Source organism: Eufriesea mexicana, unplaced genomic scaffold (assembly GCF_001483705.2).
Source record: "Eufriesea mexicana isolate 0111107269 unplaced genomic scaffold, ASM148370v2 scaffold167, whole genome shotgun sequence".
NCBI classification, from domain to species: domain Eukaryota; kingdom Metazoa; phylum Arthropoda; class Insecta; order Hymenoptera; family Apidae; genus Eufriesea; species Eufriesea mexicana.
The window spans coordinates 276,057-296,461 of record NW_016908331.1 but is presented as its reverse complement, the minus strand read 5'-3'; the positions used below and the strand labels follow the sequence as shown (position 1 = coordinate 296,461).

At 37.3% G+C, this 20,405-nt stretch overlaps 1 protein-coding gene across 2 annotated transcripts; it reads right to left on the bottom strand.

Annotated features, from left to right (window-relative positions):
- Nucleotides 1-511: 511 nt before the first annotated feature.
- Nucleotides 512-19,539, bottom strand: Ald1 (fructose-bisphosphate aldolase). 2 transcript variants are annotated; one of them, XM_017910811.1, is made up of 5 exons: nucleotides 19,445-19,539; nucleotides 4,494-4,703; nucleotides 3,441-3,884; nucleotides 2,628-2,981; nucleotides 512-1,698 (listed from the first exon to the last, which is right to left on the bottom strand). In XM_017910811.1, exons 2-5 carry the CDS (start codon nucleotides 4,698-4,700, stop codon nucleotides 1,606-1,608), a joined length of 1,098 nt encoding a protein of 365 aa, XP_017766300.1. In that variant the 5' UTR covers nucleotides 4,701-4,703; nucleotides 19,445-19,539; the 3' UTR covers nucleotides 512-1,605. The 2 variants fall into 2 exon arrangements, with proteins under 2 accessions (XP_017766300.1, XP_017766301.1); XM_017910812.1 differs by lacking the exon at nucleotides 19,445-19,539 and adding an exon at nucleotides 9,679-9,832.
- Between the last annotated feature and the right edge of the window lie 866 nt (nucleotides 19,540-20,405).

The following is a 20,405-nucleotide window of genomic DNA, read 5'->3' as shown; positions in this document are numbered from 1 at the left end:
ATTTGAGACGAAACTTGAATACGATTATTTTGTTAGTGATACTTTTACATATTTGTACTAAATTATGATTTTCGTGTTTGCAGTATGTTGGTGATCGTAAAAATCATGTAGAAGATATCAGACGTTGACGAATGTGTTGGAGAATGAACTGCGGACGCCGTGCTCACCTTCAAATCTGCCAAGTTTTCGTGAAGATCTGATAATGTTGAATTTCTTATATTGAAGCTAGACATACTAAATGTACTTTAATAGCTAACTAGTTATGTACTAAATGTACTAAATGTACTTTAATTAATAACTAGTTATGTACGTCAATTTGTGAAAAAAATTATTATTTTTCTATCTATGAATATAACCAAATATGCATTGTATAATAACTCTATCGAGTTTTTAATTTTAATTACCATAATTTGTTCATGAATATTTTAACAATTGGTGTTTCAACGCCCAATCGTGAAAAATTAAAAAACTTGTATTTTAAGATAGGTTTAAAGTAAAAAGACCCAATAGATACCCTCCACAGTGTATTTGGTGACCTAGATTACAATGAAAATATTAGATATAACATCGATGTACGAGATACTTTTCAATACGTTACTTAAATATCTATATAAGATACACATATTGTATAAGTAGATGACATAATATTACTTCATAATATTCGACTCATTTACTAACAAACAACATTTAATATGTATTTTTACTTTGTTTTTTCATTTTTTTGTTCTTTTTCTTTTTATACACGTAGAATATCATAACGACATTGACAATATATATAATATATATCTGCTTTTTATCGTAGTGTTACAGAATATAATAACGCGTGCGTAATTCGAATGTCACGAAATCTGTTTACGAACTGAGTAAAGGATCTCCATAAAATTTCTTTTTAATTGATTTTGCTCGGTAGGTTCACGTACATACATATCGACCACGTTCTCTCGAAGATTGTCATTAATCGTTAGAGTTTCTTCTGTTTCTTCACCAGAGGTCTCCGTAATAAGCTCGGAACGAATGATTCTGCGATGAAATGCGTTAAACGCTCTCCGTCGTGTCGTATAATTCTAGACAAAACGAATATAGGGAAAGTGGATGAAAGTGAAGGAAAACGTCAGATAGTGCAGGATAGAATAGGAAAGTTTAAAAGCAGGAAGGACAGTGGTTATCGTTCATACCTCGCTTATTTAGGAACATGACAATCCACGAAGGAAATCGACCGTGGTTGACAGCATCGTGATCGTAAGTGTTTGGCTTTATCTCGAAATACAACATGTTCCTCAGTTTCTGTATACTCACAAGTTAAAAAGCATTGTTAAAATCCCAATTTGTTTTAAAATCGCGTGGAAACGTGCCAATTTACGCGATAAGTTAAAATTGAATTGTTTCGAATTCAAAGCTTGAATTTGCATATAAAATATAAAATTCTACAGAAACTATATAACTGTCTTGTATTTCGAGAATTCGAGGCATTTTGAGTCTTCTTTATTCGTTCCTCATCTTCACTGTCGATGGTAATGTGTTTTCATGCCGGCAACGGTAATCGACGTTGACGAAGTTCGACGAACGATCTAATTGTCTAACCCTTATCGATGTCTAGTGACTAATTTAGTACGCGTGATTCGCGACGAAAAGCGCGGCGTCGCCAGCAGCTCCCATCACACCACCAGCGTACTTACCAAGTGCCGATTCGCCATTGGCCTATAAACGCAAAGATGTATTTTAAATAGATGTATACAAAAATAATAGCAACATTAATAATTGATAATACTAATAGGTAAGTAGTTTACTATTAATAATGATAGTAGATAATTAATAATAACAATATTAGTAATAATATTATAGATAAACAAATATACTCACATTGTTGTTAGTATTTTTATAGGATATAAATAAATAAAAAAAAGTTGCAGAACTAGTCTACGGTACTTACTATGAAAACATATCTCATAGAAAGGTAAGAAATAGTTTAGTAGGCATGAGATTTCACGTAGAGAGAAGTATTTGCAGCTTTGCTAACAACGCTGCCAGCAACATATTTGCCTTGGCTCGCTAAACCATTTGCCTAAACAAGCACATAGTGAACACACATGCAAAGAATAAGTAATAAAAAAAAAAGATAGAGACTAAATAAAATAATAAATAAATTTAAGCAAACTGAGCAATGTATAAAGGACAGAGAATAAACTTTAAAACAATGAAGTATGCACAGTTATGAAACAGAAGAAAACATTCAGTATTATATACAAATAAAAGTAAAAGCTTTTAAGTGTAAAAGATGAAATACTGAGAGAATAATGGAATTTTTAACAGATAAAAAGAGAAATACATATAGATAAAAAAAACTATAATCCAAACACCAGTAAATAATTACTATACATAAAGATAAAAAGAAATTTTACAATTAGTAAAATTTTATATGCAAATTATTTACAAGGAACAAACTTAGTAGACTTGAAATAAAACAAAAATTAGTTAGAACAATTTTAAGGAGAATAAGAAAAATCTATTCTATATACATATCACAGAACATGTTAAGACTGAAAAAGATGTTTAAAAATAAAATACAATGAAGAAAATCTAAAACAGGAGAAAGCCTAATAAAAGCCTAAGAATAGCCTCAAAGTTACCTTAGCCCTCTTAAGAAGTTCTTCCTGGCCAGCAGCAACTTGTTCCTTCTTGCCTCCCCATGCACGCAGAACGGAGGCTTGAAGAGCACGACCGTAGCTGAAGGTCAATGCCCAAGGTTTGTTTGCAGGGAACTTGTTGATGGCATCCAAGTTCACCGATGCCTCTTCTTCAGACTGACCGCCGCTGAGGAACGTGATTCCAGGCACTGCAGGTGGCACAGTGCGCAACAAAGCGGTCACAGTAGCAGCTGCAATCTCCTGTGGAGTTGCTTTCTTAGGACAACTCTGTCCTGGTGTTACCATGTTCGGTTTAAGAAGAGTTCCCTCTAGGTAGACATGATGATCAGCCAATGCCTGAAAATTGAAGCATGATAAAATTCCAATTTCCAAAAATAGAGACAAAGAAATGGATCTGAAGTTAAATGATTAGATATAAAAAAATGTCATAAAGCAGTATTTAACTAATATTATTGATGTTAGTATTTAATGGAGGTATTTAATTTAAGTAATACATTGCAAAGCGAAAATTTTAAAGTTAGTTCGACCTCAGCACAGTAGTACTGTTTTACAAAAAACAGAAGATCACGCTAGATTGAAAACTTCGAAATTGTTTTCAAGAAATAAATTCATCTATAAATTGCATCTTACACAACAAATGCCGCAACATAAATGATTTCTGACTAACTATTCAATCTTGCTTTTTGACATTTATCTCCATTCCAAATGAAATATTTACAATTCATTATATAAACGTAGCAAGTAATGAATATTTTTGTCCGAAGCAAATCAAATTCACATGCAAATTTCTTTTACCTTGTATACAGCGGACAGAACTTCTTCCGTGACCTGCTGGCAACGGGCAAGGTCATGATCACCGTCAGGCAAGATTTCAGGTTCGACAATCGGCACAATTCTAGCACTCTGGCAAATAGAAGCGTAACGTGCAAGGACGTTAGCGTTTTCCAGAATGGCTAACTTGCTCGGAGTATCCTTCTTGATCTTCAACACGCACCTCCACTTGGCAAATTGGCATCCATCTTTCTTATACTGGACGCAACGAGCCTGGAGATCGTCGAGCCCCTGGGTGGTACATTCATCTTCGGTTCCAAACAATGGTACAACACCTTTGTCGACCTTGATACCTGGAAGGATGCCACGTTGTTTCAGTAGCTCAACAAATGGTGTCCCATCGTCGGCCTTCTGATACAAAGTTTCGTGGAACAGGATAACTCCAGAAATGTGCTGGCCAATATTCTCCTGCAAATGGAACAAAGTAGATTGTTAGATGAAAAAACTGAATGATATTGTTAAATAATGATCTATATATCTTCCAACTGAGGTACACATTAACAGCAGGACAACTAATCGTGGAAACCAATTTGAAAATAATATTTAATATTTAATAATATATAAACATGTTACAAACAATTATAATATTTAAACATGATTTACGACACGTCTTCAAACTATTTTATGTCTACAAAATCTACAATCTCAAATACAATATTAGATTTCCTATGATTCACAGTATTCATTTGATTTGAATACAAACTTCAGAAAGGGAAATATTTAAGATGGAAGAAACGTTTGTAAGTATTAAGATTGTTGAAAACTGCAAAAATTGTTCATAGATTATTGAATATAATTACTCTGCCATTTGAGTTACTAGACTTTCATCCTTGAATGCACAACTACATGTGAGAAAATTGGACAAAATTAAAAGGAACAGAAAAAAGAATTGTAGATATCTTCCATTTCTAAGTCTTTGATTGTCAATAGACTCATAAGAAGCTGAATATTCAAATATTGAGCACTACCAGCACTTGGACAAAGATAAATAAATAAATTATTAAAGAGGAATGTTACCTTAGCACTGGTGAAAAGAAGTTGTCTGTAAGCTCTGCGGTTGTCCTCGGTGTTCTCAACATTGATGTCCTTAAGACGCTTGCCGATCGTTGTGGTCGATTCATCTGCAGCGAGGATACCCTTTCCTGGTGCCACGATTTGTTGAGCGATGCTCTTCAATTCTTGTTTCAGCTCAGGTTCGAGCTTGTCATACTTATCCGCAACCATTTTCTGTGAATTACGTTCTATGTTAAGAAACGAAACATTAAAGCATATTGAACGAAGAAGTATTCGGAAAGCGCCACCAAAGAAACATAATTCTTCCTGCGAGTAAAGATTAAAAGATAAAAAGTTTTGATTAATGAGGCAGGATAATGAGTTATAAGACCTTCATCCTATTCAGAATATAATTAATCGTTCGGTAAATTGTCGCAAGGTGATTAATGGAGCGGTCGACAATCTCTTTAAATGTAATTATAATTCAGACTAAGTAATAACGTTTTATTGGATCCAATAACGATTTTAGTATCCATACATTCATTTGTAGAAAGCCATAGTTAAGTCCCCGATTGAAATCGTCGTATTATAATAGCAGCACTAGACAATAGGAAATACTCAGATCTCAATATTATTGTTAGCTTATTGATAGAAGATAAAGCATTTAGCAAATTTACCAATGTAAAATCGCATAGTTTAATCAACAAGTTAATAACAAAACTAAGAATGAATTTAAAAATTCCATTGAGATTTGAAATTAAGTTTTATGATTCATATTCTCCCGTAGATAACAAAAGCGTGTAGTGATTAATTTTACACCAACTTTTATCAAAATGGTTTTCTGTTTTAGGATTGCAAAGAAGTTACAAGATTACTAAGAGGTCACGATACATTCGATATATAAATTTCACAAGATGGCAATATGGAAGGAGAAATGGCTGGAAAATATTGAAAAATACCGCGCAACATCTTTAGTCCGTAATCCTACTGCAAAGGTGTGTTATTTATTGTATTCGCGTGGGTAGCTGGGAGAATTTCAAGTGCAAAGACCCATCTTAGAGAGCTTTCATCTCTTTTAAAGCGAGCCTTTCGATGCGTCGTAGGCATTGTGCACATGAAATATCAAATGTCCACTAAGGCTTCCGCGGCGTAATTGAATTTCACAGTGTCCCATCAACGTCAATATTTCATAAAAAGAAAATGTTAGTTTGACCCATTTCTGCGCCTTCATTTGTTCCACCACTTTGACATCGAGCTAATAGATGGCTATATTCGTAACTAATGCGACGCGACGAGGGTCGTCGATGTACCATACATCATTTATAGTTATATTAAGGAACCCATGGTACCATAACACCGTCGTTGGTTATTGGGTTTAAGCTTACAAACTTTGTAATTGTTGATAAATAATTCTCTGTTCTACCGTAGCTGAAGGGATAATCCAGACTCTGGTTACTCCACATCCCAAACCAAATGAGTAGAATAACGATGAATAAGGGATATAAGAGCCTACGTTATCACGTCGCATCATGGAATCGTTACTCTGATTAATAACGAAGGAAGCGAGGAAAATGAAAATAAAAGAATAACAGTCCCATCGACACGAATTCCGAATCGTGATTAAAGTTCCAAAGAATCGTAAGTACCGCGCTTTGGCTTGTACGATTGGGCTACTAATTGCTTTCGTTGCAATTACGTGAAATTTGTAGCTCGTTAACGCGAGTGCGGCACTCGAGAGTTACGCGAACACCTTTGACAAGCGGGTAAACATTTTTAAAGAGGTCTGTTCTTCGGAACGAGATTGACTCGCAAACCTTTGCAAACCTGTGCTTATAACGTCCTCCATGTTGTTCTTAATTAGAGACCTCTAAAATGGCGCATATGCGACGCAAGGTACATGGATTACTGTGATTACCGTTCGCACGAATATTTCACGAACAGCAATTTCAAATTAGGAGATAATGCAAGAAGGAATAAAGAAGAATGAAGAAACAATTTAGTCAATGAATAAACTATTTCAACTACCTCCATCAGACACTGTAACTCACTTAACAGCACCTCAGCCCAATCACGAGCCTTCGCAAACGTGAATCAATAATCTCTTATCTAAGGCTAATTCGAAAGCCACCGAAAAACTTTTCCAATCACCGACGGACCTTAATCGACCTATCCAATACTCTGGCGCAATAACGACGAAGAACACCCTATGCACCGTGTCTTCATCTTCGTCTAACTCTCGAGATGCACCAACAACGGTACGAAGAATCATTTATCTTACTGGAACGTAACTTGCAATATGTTGAACATTAATCTTTATCCAGGAAGATGCTGTCTAAGGAATAAATTCGCGGGGACAGGCGAATGGAGAAGTTGCGAGGATTGTTGCAAGCAACGGACACATAGGTGCTCGTCGATAAATGGAGCTCGCCAGAAGTAAGCTTCTTGATAAGTTTGCGACTTTATGGGAGGACCCGACTGGCAGCTCGAGCTTTCGCGTAAAAGGCTTATGCGTGATACATGTTCCAACGATATGGAATCGTTGCTGCAACCTCGAGTCTTATTTTGAAAATCATTGCAGACTAAATCGTTATCGACCAAAGGATGAAAAGTGTGACCAGCTTTCTTTACTCGTCGCAATGGTCGTTTCGTGAACGATTCCACCGTTAATTGTCGCGATTGTGGAAACCGTGAAAGAACGGATAACAGATTCATCGTGGCCTATTGTTGAACTGCTACCGAAATAGAGGATAAACTGGGAAGAGCGCTGAAACGGAAGAGGTTTTTCATAAGTCAGGATGCAACATCTTCGAGCTGCCTTTTTGAAACTGAAAGAAAGTAATTATTGAACAGCAGCTTCAAAAATAATGGCCATCGAATAGAATTTTTATAGTCGATAGTCATGATCGTCTTGGAACTATAATACGGGTTGAAGGTCTTTGTGAGAATAATGCGAAACGTTCGGACGATATTTGATTAGCTTTATTAAGTCGATCAAAGTGATATATCAAAATTAAGACAACATGACAGCGTGACAGCAGATGGAGCTGGGAATAAAAGGATTAAAAGTTACGTAAGGAGATAAGCCGAAGATCTCTGCAAGTGTATCTTACATGGAATTATCATAAATTGATTTTTCACGACCTCAGGCAGACGGTATCAGATATGCCTGATCTTATATGTATCACGGAGGAAGCTCGAAAATATTCCACTACTAATAAGTCTATGGAAATTTTGGGAATCTTAGTGTCGTCATAGTTATCAGTATACATAATTTCACGCTTTACTCTGGGATTAAAAAAATTCCATAGTAGGCAAAGTAGGAATAATTCACCGATGTAATATACATTCTTACATCATCTATGCACAAATGAATTAATAAATAATAAAAGGGTCTACTTATCTTAATGTCAAAAAATTTTCACAGGGAGCAAAGTAAGAATAATTTAACATAGTAATATATAATTATTATTCCTATATAGGATCAAAATGATATTTCATTAACTAAATAATATTTTGCAGGGTCGTGAAACTTAAAATCCCATCAAAGGTAGCAAAGTGTAGAGAAGAATGGATCGATGAGGAATTTAAGAATTTGCAAAGATGATAAATCAATGACGTCTCATCTCAGGCAATACTCTTATTGTGATTAAAGCAACTCAAGCTTAACGATGACCATAGACAAGATGGAATATCTGTACCACGTTCAATCCATAACTCCTACGTTTGGAACAAAAGTGAGTGCCATCAGAGAGAAAGAAATCGTTTGAAGTATATACAACCACTCGAAGCATGCAGCCTCGTTTTATTCACGCTTAATGACACGAAACAGAAACCGGCTGTTTCATCCTGTGAGCCAAACGATAAAGATAGAAACTGGGAGTCGGTCTTGTTTAGCAAGACCATTAGCAAGGCCATACATTTTCCAACTTGCGAACCACCCAAAAATCCTGTCTTTCCGTTCCAATCTGAAACGGAATCTCCCTTTTCTTTCAACACGTAGGTACACACGCCCTGAGCGAATTGTAAAGCAAATGATGGAGACGCGAGTTACAAGATCGATAAAATGGCCACAATGAAAGTCTCCATTCAACAAGCCGCTGTAAACAAGCGTCACGATGTGGGTATACAAAGCTTGTAAAATATAACGATATCGAAATTTCGATTAACGAGAAACACGGCACAATCATCGACACGGCTTATCGATTTTCCATTTTTCGCGCGATCCTGCAACAAAGTGGATACATATCATTCAGACATATCGCAATCAATACTACGATGACAGGAAACAGAGAAGAAACCATCATTAAGAGACTTAGCGAGGACAAGGAACAAAATGGAATAAAACTGGAATGGGATAAAAATAGTTGGATCTAAGCGCTATTTCGAGACGGATATCTAGTTGAAGACCTTTAAACGACATTTCTGTAGCCGGTCGCGCAAGGAAATCAGGTCTTTCTTTCTGAAGGAAGGGACCCGGGTTGCGCTCGGTCAATTGGTTTTCTAAAAGCCCGCGCTGTGTGCTTCTCAGAGGAGAGTGAAAAAATGCGAGAGAAAAAGGAGAGAGACACGAGCGAGGGATCGCGCGAGTAGGGAAATTAAAATCGATAAAACGGTACACAACGGTCAGCACCGAGCTCTGCCTTGCAACCCTAGCCTTTTCCGTGCGTCTTCGTCTCGAAAGAGAAACCCAGCCCCCGTGGCTATAAAGCAACGTCACGTACCTCGTTCTCCTGATACAATAACGCCAATAACGACTCTCTCTCGTGTCACGCCGCTGGTAATTGCAACGATAATGAGTCACTAAATTGACACGGCATCAATGGTGTTTTAACGTGTCGCACATGAATATCGCGAATCACTGATAACAACGCAATGATCTCACATTTTCGCGACATACGTTCTTTCGTGTGTCGATAACTACACGAGAAAAGGCAGTTCGAGATGTGTTGCGTTGAATCCGGCCAGCTGATAAGAACTAGACGTAAATTGATAATCTTAATCTAGTAATCTTGAAATAATCTTAATTGAAGTAATCTTTTTCGTCAATACGATCTCTTGATAGAATAGAGGCTAAAAGGTTGTTCTAGGGAAGATTGATATTATTTGTTTCGTTGCTTAAGCAGAAGAGAAGGTGGGGCAAGGACACACTACTATCTACGCTAGGATTCGTGGTTCCGTGAACTCTACACGATCTCGTTTAATCTCTTACCTGTTCAACCACTAAGCACAGTTCCGGTCCAGATCCGATTCAGATCGTAAAATAAACCGGCGAATCTCGCGACACTCGTTTATTACGGGCACACGTATATACAGGGATAATAAATGCAATATAAGGACGATAATAATGATGATGATAAGAATAACAATAATAATAATGAGAATAATAATAAAGACAATAAATACATTCCCTTTCGGTGTTAGTCAGTTCGCTATATATCGGTTCGATACGAATTTACGATTTACTCTCGCTCTTTCCCGTGTGTGTCCCGTGCGTGTATATGTGTGAACGCGTGTATGTACGTGTACGTCTGTACGTGTGTGTCTCCTCTCTTTTCTCCTTCGATTTTTACGAGCCTTCTGCTAGTCGTTACACCTTAATACGACCGAACGATACCGATACGAAAGATAAATAGGTAAAAGTGACCGATAAGACAGAAATATAAACCGATCGCTGCGACATAACGTTCTCGGCTGACAGAACGTCGCTGTCCCGGCGGGCCCCCAGCCGAGAGGACCCAGTTCGCCTTTTCGACTACATCTTTGCGGCTTGTCGGAGAGAAAACGTTGGCGGGTGCGTGTCTCGTCCGAGCACGAGACGACGACTGGCTTTATCCGGCTAGTTCGCCCCGTCCAAGAGGCGGCAGGGGTACCTGGCTGCAGTGCAGTGTCGTAACTGCAAAACAGGGGGGTAGTTGCTACACTCTCCATCTCGCTCTCACCTACCCTGTCCCTGCGCTTCCACCTCTTCCATCCTCCTCGCACCGATTCTCTTCCTTCAACCTTGCGCATTACCCTGTCTCTCCCGCTCTCGCCCACGTTCTCGCGTTCTCACTCCCGTCCCATCTCTCTCTCTCTCTCTCTGCCAGTCTCTACCCTTTCCGGCGAACCACCCTTTATTCGTAACGTCTCGCTTGTGCTAGTCCCCTGTCCTCTTCCTGCTCTCCATCCGTCCGTGCTCTCCCTCCTTCTCTCCATCTCCCTCTCTCCATCCTCTCCACCTCGCCGTGCTTCTCCACGGTAACACCCCACCCCGTTCAACCCCTGACTCGATCGCTGTCTCGCTTCCAGCCACCCTTCAGCCGCCCCTGTCCTTATCCGCTCCACGGCCTGCCGCCCATACAGCACGAACGAGGGAATGGGCTAGCCGCAATGCAGCACGCGCAGACGTTCTCGAGGCTACGCCTGTATTATCCCCCTGCGCACCCTGAATCCGTGACCTGAGACATCAGCATCGGCACACGAGATACGCGGGACCTGTGCTCTCTCGCGCCCTCCGCGCCATTCGGGTAGACGGTCCTTTGGCCTCCAAAGGATACGACGCGATGCAGCTAGCTAGGGGAATAGCGGGTGGGAAAATGCAGGATCGTGCATTCGCAGGATCCAAAATGGATATACCCGGGACTGGTTATCGCTGTCGGATCTTTTTCGACGCGGAATTCACCATCGCGGGAGGAGATCGTGCTCCGATGGGATCGTAGCGATAGAAACGGATAAAAGGATGAAAGGGCTAACTCGGGTTTCTAACAGGCGCTGCTGGTTGAATAATCGACGATTCGCTTCGACGTTAACCCTCGTCATTTACAATTTCGAGCAATCCCCGGCCACAGACGCGATTACGTCGAAGCCTACGCGAGAACGATCGGAGGATCGATCATGGGAATTCGCGAGTCACCATCGGGTTTCGATTAATTCGTCGATGAGACGAGCAACAACGGCTGGCCGAGATTAACCGGGAAGATAGAGGTTTAACGAAATTGATAGAGACGCGATTCTATGAATAATCCACGGAGTGTTCGCGTGGACGAGGGATCGTTTAGGCAACTCGTTAGCCAAATGAAGGTACCGGCAGCAGGAAACTCTGACGGAAGTTGTAGCGAGTTGGAAAGTTATGTGGACGATGTTACAGCTGTTTGGCGAGTGTTCGCCGAGGAACCGCCTTGGCCACGCTAATATCGTAATCAAGGCGACTTTTAAAAGCGGAGGTTAACTCTCGTGATTGAGATCGTAAACGGAGGCATGCCGGGTAATCGCGAGCTAAATCGGGGAACTCGTAGCTATCGGAATTCCCGATCTGGCGGGAAGAACGCGAACAATTGGCGTGACAAAACGCTTTCGAGCATCAAGCACGTTTCTCACCACCTGCTTTTCTTCTTGTCCCTAGCTCGGAGCGGTTGCTGAACGGGCAACGTGGGAAAAAAGTCGTTTCTTATTTGGAAAAGCATTTACGACCTACCCAGGCGGCATGAGAGGAAGCCCTGAAGAATGCATGGAAATGAAAGTCACGCTCCGGAAGAAATACGACGGCGAGGCGTGTAGGTGAAAGCTTTTTGGCCGCATAAATGATAAAGAAGCCGCTCGGCACCGGTGCTTGAGGAGACCTGAAAATTTCACACAGCCGGAAGCGAGCTTCTCGACCCGCTAGTCGACGCCTAGATAGCCACGTAAGTAAGTAGATCCTACGTCGTCGGAATTTATCGAATCAGAGGATCACCGTTTCCAGCCTTTTCTTCCATCTACCCCCTATACCCTAAATACATCTCCTCTGTATCTTTTAGCGTTGCTCGAGATGCAGCTGCACAGCTATACAAACGAACGAGAGCAGCCAGATATTGGTTCACATCGCGCAACAGCCGGATCTGAACCAGAAGCCAGTGTTTTCTTCACTCCTCCAAGGAATAATCGCGATAATTATGTTACTCGAATATGTTCATCGAATTCCTACTGATAGAAACGTCGATGAGATTCTTGCTCGGGTAAACTGTGATTAGTCGGGAATTTCCGTGACGAATGAAATTTCCTACATTTTCGCGTGCACGTAACAAGGGTATATTTGCAAATTTATCTCGCTCCTTTAGGTTTGTTCGCGTAAATTTGCGACGTGACTGTCGCCGCGACTGCGAAGCAGTGCAGGGTGTTTGCTCGGTGGGGTTGGTTCGTTATCCTTCGTCCGTGGTTTCGCTCGTATTTAAAATAATCATCGTAAATTAATATCACGGTTAATGCCATCCCGACGTTTAGTAGAGAATATGAATATGCAACGGGGCGATTTGAACGGCTGCGATATTTTCAAGACACGTGACGACCACGCAATTCATGCTTAAAGTGTATCTCATTACCTCACACTTGGCATAAGTCTCGGCTATTAACGCGATTGTTCTCGAAATTCCCGTAGGCAACGAATAAAACGCGATATTCCCTGTTTTATCGTATACGATCAACGCGAGATAAAAAAGAAAAGGTGTTTTGGTATATTTATTTAGAAACGTTCGCCGAGATTCCGATGGAATTTTCAGGCACCCCTTTCCGAGCACGTCTCGCGCGGCAATTTTTAAGCGAAATGCTTCCGCGTTATACGAATGAAAATTTAAGTCTTTATGAGGAATTCTCTCATCGACGGAACGAAAGCATCCGATTAACGCATTCGTCTTTGGATTACTCGAATTACTCGCGACGCGATACGTCAAGGATCTTTATGTCGCGGCCCTGGTGGCCACCGAAAATAACATCGAAATTGGATCAACGCTGAAAAACAATTCGAATGATCTTTCGAATCCAGGCTGTAGGATTATTAAATAAATCTCTGCGTTCGATATTTTTACACGCTTCTCGTGGCAAGCTTCGGGAAAGGCAGATGCGATAAGGGAAAAAATTTTCAATTATTGATTCATCGTAGTTACAGTGTTTCATCAAATTTTCACAAATATATCCGGAGGAAAGAAAGGACGAGTCGAACTATTCATAGTGCACTTAGTAATTCGCGTTATTAACATTATCAACGCTGACATTATCAACATTGAAGATTCTCGGAATGTGATGTTTAATTAATTCTGGTATTAATAGATAGCGGTGACGCCTATGGCGACTCTTATGACAAATTTACTCCTGGTCGCTAGTGACTCCACACCTCATAGTCAACGTGTTGATCGAGAATATCTTATTTTTACCTAAGATCCTAAATTATAATAGTTATTCACGGTATGGATGATAAAAGATCAAGTAAGTTTAACGTTGCTAGTCATTTTATGTAAAACCATCTTTCTTATAACGCGATGTACATGAATAATACCTAATATAAATTCTACGTGTCATAGATTTGATAAAAAGAACGTGAAATGAACGTAGAAGATGTTTCGACGATTTAAGGCGACTTTCCAATCAAAACGTGATTTTAACCCTTTATACGAGAGAGTATTTTGGTCTGTTTACTGGTAAGTTAATTTTTTATCTTACGAAAGATAATTGCAGATAAACTGATGGAATTTTTTTTAAACAGGGAAATATCAGCAACACAGATAACTATGATAAGAAGGATAAACCTATTGTTCTTTATAATATACACGATATTCTACCTAATAATTCAAAGTATTATGCAATTATTAAGAACAACAGAAAATAACAAGGAAATAGAGAAGGTAAATATATAAAATAAGGGTTGATGAATATTTCTGATTAAAATTATTAATTAAAATAATAAATAGATATTACGATATTCGTTCACGAAAGGTGCAAATTTTATCACGTTCTATGGGAAACATTTTTCCAGTGTTTACGATATTTATGCGTTATAATAGTTCGTCGATAACAGAATTTTCGCAATCGCATGTAAATACCGTGTCTCGTGTTATCGCTGCACATTGTGATAAGGCTGTTTACGAAGGAGAAATGAAATGACGAAGTTTGTCTGAAACATTCAATCTTGTTTCCCGATGAAAAGTGCCCCTCGTGTACCACTATTGTGTTATCAATTACAATTCATTGACCCGTGTCTTGCCGTCTAAGCTATCTTGGTTATCTTGTACCGTACCACCAATATAGTCTCGATTTCGTAAAACCTAAAGTACGTCCCTTAACCCTTTGAACTCCCTTGTCGGGTATAACTCAACTCCAATTTCATTCTCAGATAACTAGAAATTCCACAAATATCATGGCATATCTAAAGTTCGTTGTTAATTCGAAAATTTGATTAAACTGTATCTTATCAACCGACTATCTCTTGACGTACTTCTCAAGTAGAACATTTCAAATAAAAGGGAATTATGGAGAAAAAAGACTGAGAACAAAGGGTTAATTTGCTTCGCAGATCGATGACGCGTAGTACGACTCGTGTGCAACACTTGGAGGTGTATTCTTGCGTCTAAAATAAATTTGTCGAGATCGATAAGTTCGTTAATTAACTTTGTTCGATTAATCGAACAATTGCCCAGAAATAGAATTTCTAATTATTCCTCTCGTTGATAAAGATAAAGGTATTCGACGTATAACACTGTCTTCGCAACGATAATACGTATGCTGTCTTTAATTCTCACGTGTTATGCTACACAGGAAGTGAACCGATTTTCTCAAATATTATATAAAAAATATGAAAAATAGTTTTAATTTACTTTCTTTTACTATTAGATAAATTTCACGTTTTATTATATGATGTTAATTCGAATATGAATTATAATGCAGAAAGATGTAAATATGTGCAATTTACAGTAAATAGAAATTGTCAATGCAGTAGTAAATCGAAGAGGAATGCAATTGCGCGATAATAATAAACTACATATGTATTTCGCGGCTTAACGATTGTAGGTATATCACCGTGGAAATACGTATAACAGTTCCCTTGTGTCGGTCAATACCTGAAAATGGTTCTGTATTGGGTGATCTATTCGCGCAGACGCGAGTAGAATTTTTAACCACTGGATTTCGCAATATTTTGGATCGAACATACCTAATAAAAACAATCAAGTGACACAGGTATTTATGGAGGCATATGAAAATTTCATAAATTATTGGCACTATTAGTTTCTCACGAAAGCATTTAAAATGGTGCCAAATACTCTAATTCTTCGTAAAAGTAACTATTTACGTAAGAAATGATATATTTAAAATTTAAATTCATAAATTTTTAATTACTAATTCAGAAATAAATTCATAAATGAATAAAAATATGGAAAAGTATAAAATTATAATCAATTATATCAAATGCATCCAACTGTAAAAAGATTTTTTTTTCTTTGCTCGAAAGTAAAACAATTTTTAAGAATTTTTAACGTTCAGTTATACAGTGCAGAAATTCAAAATTTTTCCGCGATTTTCCGTAAAATTGTGCTTTTTATCGGACCTTTTAATCCCGGCCACTAAAAAAGGTATCTGCGCAACAGCTCTGACTTGTCGACGGACGGTCAATAGCACCAAGTATTACTGCGGTTAATCGGTAACGGATAAGCAAACACGCCTGCGCGACGCATCCACTCTGACCTATGGCATTCGAAAGAACTGAACCTCAAACGAGGTGCACCTGGCGGTGACTCTTGACGTGAATTGCCTAACGCGCAGTTCATGCTGTGCTTTCTTCTTACGTTATTCGAGTCTTTGTTAACAGAATTAATTAGTGAATCGAATGGGAGAGAAGGGTAATAATCATGAAATCAACAATCTGACTCGCGACGAAGATTAATTAAAAAGTGACGTCACTGTGCACGGCGCCATTATAACCCGTTGATCGAAGACGTTAACACGTGATGCTAACTGTTCAGAAGCACGTAGTGACCGGTAATCTTGTATCACAATTTTCACGCTCTATCAATGTGTCATTAAGACGAAGAATCGCGAGTTATCTGTGGTGATTCAAATTTTGAAGAAATTACCATTTGTTTGTGTCAGATTTTGAGAAAAGAGGGAAAAGGGATAGATACTAAATGTAAAATATTATTTTCAGTTATTTAACGGTCCCTATAAACAGTCTCATAGAAATTTGTCTATATAAACATTAGTAAAATTAACATTTTCTCTATAGTAATCTAATACCGAGTAATCAGTGACGCATGGTGATTTCCGGCCTCTGTTTCTATATGGCGATCCACTTAAAGTCATTCTGACGTTTTTTCAAGTTCCATTGCGTAATTTTGATAATGGCAGGTGTGGCATAAGTTTGGTTATATTTTTCGCGGCGAGGATGCAAAGGGAGAGGTACACTTCCTCCCTACTCACGCGTTCAAATGAACCCCTCGTCGAAAAAAATACAAATCGATTCTCTATTTTAATATTTATTACTATTCTTTTCGAAATATAAATTAAAAGCTTTCAGTACTGTAGAAACTCAAACCAAAAAATAATGCGTATTATTGGTTATTCGATACTCGACGGTTGCTACTATAGAGAAAACAATCGTATTAGCTACGTCGGTATAGGCAGATTCCTATGCTAGTGACAAAAGTTTTTATTTTAGTATCTCGTAAATTATTAAATATCCGAAACTAATGTTTAACATATGGGATCTCTCCGCCTCTCTCCTTCACAATTTTAGGTCGATATTGAATTAGTATGGCAGTTTTAAAATTGGTTTTTATAGAAAATATAAAAAGTAATATATGGTATAAGAAAATGATTTAATAAATAAAAAAAAATAAATAAAGGGCATACATCACGGTTAACTGACAGTGGATTTTATTGTTATCTTCCTATTTTTCTGCTTTTCTTGAATTGCTATCAGTTAGTTGTTTATCAATGATATCTTATGGAAATTTATGACCATGGGAAGATTGTTATGTTATATGCTTATATCACATAGAGGATCAAAACTTCATGATGCCTGTTATATTTGAAATTATAAAAGCCTCAAAATAAGCAATAAGAATATAATACAATATTAATCATTGAAATACAAAATGGATGAAGGATGAAATAAAATAGTGAAAATTAAAAAATGGTGCAAAAGTCAGCAGAAGCTTGTATGAGATAATTTTTTGTCCCAGAAAAAAACAACAGTCATGAAAGTTAATATTGCATCTAATATATTTCACGCGTATTGTTAAAAAAAAAAATTGAGTTACAAAGTATTAGTACAATCATTTTTACACACATGCAAATGACTTATTTAATATTTAACGCTATATAACATATAATACAAGTAGAAACTATGGAGTTACATATATAATAAGTTCGATAAAATAAGTGTAACAAATAATAAATAACTTATAATCGATTTCTAGTGAAAGCATTTCTCATAGATGTATGTGAAAGCTGTGAGTAATGGTAAATAGTGAAAGTTGCTTAACCACCAGTCACCATTTACAATATACCGTCTTATATTAAACAAATACGAATCAAACTCAATTTAGGCACATATATGGAAATTCAACAGAATATTTTATAACCCGAGAAAACATCAACTTTGAGAGTGCTACACATATGTAACTTCTCGAGTAGACCGTTGATAGATTTCAATATAGAGGTATGGCTTAATTTCCGTTACGAACAAAACTCGATACAGGATGGCGCTGAAAGCGTTCGTAAGACTAGTTGAATTTGGTCATTCGCCAAAGCTTTGGTCGTATTTACGAGATGAAAGAATTTATGATGAAATGCTCGTGGGAAAGCTGACACGTGTACATCTGGCTGCATTCGTGTGTGTGGACAGTAGATGCACCTCGTTTTATTATCACGTGTTCATCGTTGCTAATTTTTCGTTACGACAGTGCTGCCTGTCAAAATAATCCTAAACATCTAAGTATATGTTCACATAGCACGATATAGTTTCTATGCCTGATTGCATAAGTTCTCGCCACGATTGAACAATGCCTGTAAACAATTGATCTAATTCCAACTAACCTATAACAATCATTGATCGCAATATTGATTATATTCAACGAAACTACCAAATTAGTTTGTCATTGCGAAATAATGAAAACAGATATCGAAAAGCAGAGATAAAATATTCCACATAATTCATATTAGCATATGTATTAGTTTGTTAGATATTTTTTTTATATAATATATTCTTGCATGCACTTTGGACCATAACAAATTGTTATGAATAGTGTACGTATACATTTCAATGTATATCCATTGTATATCCATTTGATAGAGAATTTGATGACTCTTACAGAATAAAATCAAGTTTATAGATAAATCGAGGATAACCTTCAAAATCCATTTTTTCTTCTCGTACTGTATCGTATGAGAGTAAAATATTTTACAATAGCTGAAAAGATAGAAACACTTTTACTATTATGACAGATACGCATTATCGGTTAGAGGTTATATCGATAACTTGATGCGAAGAAACTTATACTCTGATAACTAAATGGTAAGATTAAATAATTTATGAATAAAATTAAACATGGAGTATGCTCATTGATAAATTTTAATTTTAACATTTGTATTTTTATGTTTCAGAGTACACGTATGGATAAATATTGAATACCAAATATTCTGCGTTTTAAGACATTCGTTTCAACACACGTGTTAATCACTGAAAATATTATTTCTACAAGGTAGTTTAAAAATTCAAATAAAATTTCATTTGTATAAACTAAATTGGTCTACATCCAAAGTAACAGGAACATATTTGTGAATCAGTCTTTTGTAGTCATTTAAATGCAAACAAATACGAAATAATTGTCAGGTCATAAATCTCACTGAATTTAAAACCTGTAGTACAATCATGTATATACATGTAATTTGAACTTGACCTGTAAGTATATACATCAGACGAGAACATAGCTTCGTGGACATTTGCATACGTAATATATAGTAAAACATCACGCGGTGCCATCATTGTGCCTACACTATTTCAAGCTACAGAGAACCTGACTGAGTAACGACTAAATGTCATTCAAGGTCGAATCCCGTTGCAAATCAAACATCATTCTCCACAGTAATTTTTTGGCATAAAACAATCGATAAAAATGATAAAAATGCACGGCACTTTCCATTTCAACTTCCAATGAATTATTCATTCAAAAACACGCACAATTTTAGCTTACCTTATATCGATGAGATGATTTCTGACTCGAAACGTGTGCTTACGTATGCCGAACTATTCGCTGGTTGGAAAGCAACTGAGGTGAGTCTAGTATATTCGTTGGTTCGAAGTCTAAACCAGAATGATATTGGCGCAGGCGCACTCTTCTCGGTTGCAAAGATTCTCAACTTTGGCTCGAATGACCGTTACTTCAATCGAAACGACGTAAGTACGTAAATATAGAATTAAGCACCACGGATATTTTAGTGATAAAAATACGTTTATACGTTTGAAAATAGAATGGTTCTCGTGTTGTATATAAAAGAAACTATGCTTGAAATAATTTATATATTATATATTAAATCTTTCTTTTTTTTTTTTAGCAAAGCTTGGTCTTCAAGATATTCCGGACACCAGATTACAAATTTCAAAACATTTATATGATATATAATATTTGAAACTAAATAAATACTTATACAATCTGTAAAATAAAATTATTGCCGCAAGTAATAAGGGACGATATGTCCCAAACTCAGAGTAACAAAACATTTATTGTTACATTATACCTTAACATTTCTTTTAGTGATCCTGACAAGACTCAGATGGTAAGGCAAAAATAAATTTAATGCACTATAATTAATATCATTTCTCAATAACTAACGATTACAGGTATCCTAAATATATGTTACATACGCGTCACGCGTGCATGTAATGGAAATATGTACAAAGGTACATTCTATGAATAAATTAAAGGACCACATGCTTTGGTATAATATTTTTATATTTATTTGAAACAAAAATAAGTATATCAAGTCGTATTTAATAATTGCCCCACAGTTACGACACTGCCGAGCGCACGTGTTGATGATCAGGTCTGTAAAGTCGAGAAGGATAAGTGGTTGGTGGGGATCCATGGAAATGACGACGTATCGACCACTAGGAGAGCAAATTCTCGAACGTTACACGTCCGAACTCGCACGTAC